The 5,475-nt window shown below is 41.4% G+C and overlaps 1 protein-coding gene across 1 annotated transcript; it reads left to right on the plus strand.

Moving 5' to 3' along the window:
* Positions 1-2,771: 2,771 nt before the first annotated feature.
* Positions 2,772-4,172, plus strand: LOC112140327 (leucine-rich repeat-containing protein 3B). The gene has a single exon (XM_024263232.2). The coding sequence runs from the start codon at positions 2,900-2,902 to the stop codon at positions 3,749-3,751; it is 852 nt and encodes a 283-aa protein (XP_024119000.1). The 5' UTR covers positions 2,772-2,899; the 3' UTR covers positions 3,752-4,172.
* The last annotated feature ends 1,303 nt before the right edge of the window (positions 4,173-5,475 follow it).

The following is a 5,475-nucleotide window of genomic DNA, read 5'->3' on the forward strand; positions in this document are numbered from 1 at the left end:
TAGGACTTGACTATAGGACGTGGCTATAGGACGTGACTATAGGACGTGACTATAGGACTTGACTATAGGACGTGACTATAGGACGTGACTATAGGACTTGACTATAGGACTTGACTATAGGACGTGACTATAGGACGTGACTTTAGTCCGATGACGTCATCATTAGTCACCAGTCCGCTAGAGTTAGCACGGAGCTTCCGCCGCTTGAATATACATAACCACAGCGGTTTATAACTTTAAAAAGGTCATGCTACAACAAAACTCATTACTTCAGTGATTCTGACGAAAGGTTGTGAAGAAAAGCGCTTCTTATCGCAACACGGTTTACTCTTGCGATGGTGGACTTAGGACCCCTCTGTTTGGAGGGTAAAATTAAAAAGATAATAATCTGGACACGACTTCCACTTCAACTGCCACTTAAAATTAAGGGGAAGGGATGAATTCGGATTGGGCCATAGTTTGGGGACCGCTGACCTAAATAAAAAATAATAATTTCTAGAACATAGCGTCAGTAGAGGGACAGTAGTTCATTGGGTATTTGCATCTGAGTTGTGGACAGTTCAATAACGGAGAAGTCTTGAGTATTTTCTACATCACAAATAAGCTCTTGTTCAAACTACTTTTTTTGGTTTGCTCCTGATTCAGTTTTAAACCAAAATGATTTGAATAAATAAACACTCATCAGTGTAAAAAAACACAACTAGGAATGGGTCTTAAATGCCAAAGATGACTTCGGTGACCCCTAAATAGCACGCTCTTAAGTATATCGTAACTCTACAGCCGTTTCAGCCAGAGATGTCAAACATACGACCCTCACGGTGGCATAATCCGGCCCAGTCATGAGGAGAACAAAATTTAAGGATTTTTAATCAAAGCAAGTTTCTCACCCATTCCTGCGGCAAGTTATTGTTCTGTAAAGAAATCATCGCAATACGCAATTCCACCACTAGGGGGAGCAAAAGAAAATCAGATCTTTTAACATTTTTTTGTATCTTGCATACTTTAATGACGATGTGAAATGTGTTGTTACACAGAATTTGAATCCTGATATTGGTGAAGGCCAAACAATGCAAAGTTTCAGGAGAGAAAGGGAGGTTAACTCCAAACTCTTAAGTTCACAAATGTTTGCAAAGTTAATTTAGTTTAATTTTTCACTGATTTGCACATTTATATTTTAGGCAGGAGGTTTAGATTTACGTTGGTACCGCTGTAAAGAATTGAACATCAGTGCAAAGTTGCCTTTTTGCCCCTACAGAATTTGTTTTAATTACATTAAATGCATCAACAGTGGAAGAGTTAGGGTAGTTGGAAGAATCTAAAACTCTGGATCTAAACCTTCTGTGTTGAAGAGGCATTCAAATGAAAATCGTTTTTTGTGTGTTTTTAACATGTTCTTTGACTATTTTTCTGATAATGGGGCACATGTCAATATAATTTTAACTTAAAATTGCATTTCTGAGTATTTGTTAATTCAAATTGTTGTAAATCAGGAGGAAATGAAAAAAAAAGAAGTTTGAAAAAGCTTGTAGGTGTGATGGCAGTCCACAAGCCCCTTGCTCTGCTCCATTCTGAAGCATTCTCTTGCAGACACAAAGATTTGTCTTTCTTTTCCTCATTCGAGCTGTTATCTGGCTGAAGAAACTTTCAGATGGATAGTTTTAAAATTGATCACAATCTCTGTTGCCCCACTAATGTTAGCATGGCGTTGTGAGGGGCTTTGAGCTAGCAGTAGAACATGCTAACAGTAGATTTACTCTGCACCAATTGTTTTACTCACAACTCACAATTTCTCATGAACTACTGTTACCGTGCAGAGACTCTCTTAGAAAGCGACATTGCGTTTTTTTAATTTTGATTTAAAACGTATTAATAATTAAGGCTGCCACAAACGATTATTTTAATAGTTTAATCACTAATTATTTTTTCAGATTAGTCTACTAATCGGGTCATACGCAAACTGAATGTAAAGCCCACATCTTGACTGTCATTAGCTTTTAGCTATCTAAATACTAGATATATAGCATTACCTGCGATAATGCTAGTGTGAATGGTGAATCACTGAAGCTAATAGTGAAAACGCTAGAGCTAAAATATTAGTTAAATGCCAAATTAGCCTAAAAAACAAAAAAAAAGGCTAAATTAGCCAAAGCAGCATGCAACCGAAATATTACCTAAACTCAAAAATAGTGTAATAAAGAAAAAAAGCCTAAATTAGTCAAAACAGCTAGCATAGCTGAAATGGAAAAATGCTTAAACTAAAGATACAGAAATGGGTGTGCCAAATAAGAAGGCTCCACTTGCAGACAAATAGATCTATTACTGCCTTAATTTTCCTGGTCTGAGATGGAATCTGGCTCAAAACTGTACAGCTGGATAGCTCTGATATTGTGGGCCGTTGTTTTGCTAGGCTAAAGTTAGCTTGGGGTTGTTAGCTTGAGAGACTGTAAACAAAAGCCTAATAGGAGATTAGCGGAGCAAGCCAACTTCTGCGCCAAAAACCACATCTCAGAATCGGATTTCTGCAGAAAATGTGTCTTAAAAAGCGTTAATTTTAATTGTATTTTACTGTAATTGTATTTTATTTCTATTTTTTAACTGTTTCTTGTGTTGATGCCTTTCGGCCCAGCTCTCCCTTTTAAAAAGATCTGATCTCAATGGGATTTCCTGGTAAAATAAAAGTTAAAAAGAGAAAAATAAAAACAGGCTTTTTGATTTTGGCTAAAAACTGCAGTTATAATGAAAGGACCACTTGGAACGATTATACAGTAGAAAAAATATATAGTTGGAGTGGGACTACCCTGCCTCAAAATGTCACTTTTCTTTTGCTGCTTGATGATTTTTTTCCTCTTTATGACTTTTTACTTTTATTTTCTAGGTTCTGCAATAGCTGGAGTGATTGATGTGGACCTCAACCCTAAATTCAGGCGGTCCTACTGAAGAATGCCCATTTCCCACAATGCCCCAGCCTACAGACTGGCTACTGCGCCACTCAGTGGTCATGTGTTTGTTGCTACACAGTTTGGTCCTGATGACCTTCTGCTTCCATCACGCCGCCACCACGTGCTCCAACCGGTGCTACTGCTCTGAGAGCGAGACCGGCGGCAAGACGGTGCGCTGCAGCAACCTTCAGCTCACAGAAATCCCACTGGACATCCCCAATGACACACAACGCATCTACTTGGACTTCAACCTTTTGACGTCTGTCCCAACTAATGCTTTTGGAGGTTTATCCCACTTAGTTGAGCTGGACATATCGCATAACGAATTAACCCAGCTAGAACCCGGCGCCTTCAGAGGCCTCGGCCCCTCCCTACAGTTCTTAGACCTGTCCTCAAACAAGTTAGTTAACTTTAACCCTGAGGCCTTCGATGGCCTTCGGGCGTATGCCAACCTAACGAACAATCCATGGCACTGTGACTGCAACTTGCAGATGGCTATGCCCCGCGTGGACCTGGAGCCTGTGTCGCTCACAGGCATTGTGTGCCAGACTTCTGATCCAGAGGAAATAGGCGTTGAAGGACATTCCTTCCTGCTGAAACCAGACATTGACTTATGCGTGGTGATGAAGAAGACGACAGACGTGGCCATGCTGGTTGTCATGTTTGGCTGGTTTACGATGGTCATCTCATATCTGGTTTACTACGTGAGGGCTAATCAGGAGGACGCCCGCAGACACCTGGAGTATCTAAAGTCTTTGCCCAGCCGGCAGGGCAGGTCAGAGGAGTCTTCCACCATAAGCACTGTGGTTTAGCACTAATATAACCACACTTTACTGAAATCGTATCTCATAATGACGGTGCTTGCAATGTGGCCTGTACTTACACGGTCACCATCGGTGTTCAAGAACCCAAGACGGAAACAACAACGGAAGCTCCAACATTTGCAAACTTGTTCAGATGAATAATTCATCTTTCAGCAGACCATTAAGACTTTTTTTCCTAAGTTGATGGCCTTGTTTGTGCACTAAGCTGGTAAAAGCAGTGTTTCTGGTGAGTATGGGACACAAATGGGATTTATCCAGTGGTGCGTGCACTTTGATGCATCAACAGAGACGAGACACGGTCGTATGAACGCCAGAGGAACGAGCTCCATGTACGAATGCCTTTTCTATTAATAAAATACCTATGATATGCACTCGGATGATTTAAGTAAAATTACGTTTTGCATGGAAACTACTCTTTTTAGCAGTTTCTTTTATAGAACTGAGTCACCTACCTCCTAGAGATTTCAATTTTTCATGAAGTGCTGTGCCACTCACTCGTCTGTCTGAGCTCGTGTACTTTTTCAAAGTGTTTGATAGTAACCCACTGGGTACAACTATCATAGATCTATAGTAGATGTCTACTGGACATACTGTATCAGAGTTCCCAAAAAGATCTCCACTTGTAGCCATCCAATCTTGAGATATTTTTAGATTCTATTGGAGTACTTTTGAAAGGTTTACTAGATATAAAGTAAAGTGCAATTTTACATCCTTTTTGAAAACTGGAGCCAGTTTGTTGCAGAGCCACTCCTAAGGACAATTTAGAAATCCAATTAATCCAAGAAAACAAGGTTTTTGACAAGGCAAAGTGGCAAGAGAAAGCTCATTCCTTGTGGTGCAAAGGTAGAGTGGTTGACCTCTGCTCGGAAGATCACAGGTTTGGTTCCCGCCCATTTGTTGTTGAAGTGTCCTTGGGCAAGACACTGAACCCCACCCCAACCAGCAAGGCCAAGTGGGCCCCATATGGTTTAAAAGTGGACAGAAAAATTTGTTTATCCGGAGTTTTTGTGGTGGCCCCACCTGTGTTTGCCCACATTGGCTCTACTACTCAGTGACTGGCAGCCTGGGTGGCTACCCTGCTAGCTGAAGTTCCCTGGGCAATGGTTAATAATAAATGGCGTATACTAGTATAGCACTTTTCTACCTTCCTTCGAAGGCTCAAAGTGCTTTACCGTCACGGACCCATTCACACACTGATGGTGGCTCCGCTGCCTTCACCAGAGGCAATTTGGGGTTCATTGTCTTGCCCAAGGACACTTCAACACATGGGCGGGGAAGGCGTGAAGCTTGCTACATTGTCCACTGAGCGACTGGCTAACATAGCGAGCAAGCCAACTGAATGCTCACTTAAACCCAGGTGGGGCCACCATAGATAATGTGGACAAACCCAATTGGGACCCATGTTTTCTGCCCACTTTTGAACCATATGGGGCCCTCTTGGCCTTGCTGGCTGGGGCATTCCTCCCAGTGGTTAAAGGTTGTAGTTAAAGGAGCAGACAAAGATTTTTAATTTCCTAAAGCATTCTCCAAAGAACAGGATGCCTTTGAGTCTCCTCAGATAAAATCACCAGCCAAGGCCTTTAAACAGGAAGAAATGGAGGTGGAATCGAATTTGTATCACACACAGCTCTCAGATGGACTCATTTCACTCAGAGAAATCCCAACTCCACCCTGAATAATGAAATTTGATGTTTCAGACTTGGGAAAGGGGT

Source organism: Oryzias melastigma, unplaced genomic scaffold (genome assembly GCF_002922805.2).
Source record: "Oryzias melastigma strain HK-1 unplaced genomic scaffold, ASM292280v2 sc00861, whole genome shotgun sequence".
Lineage (NCBI taxonomy): Eukaryota > Metazoa > Chordata > Actinopteri > Beloniformes > Adrianichthyidae > Oryzias > Oryzias melastigma.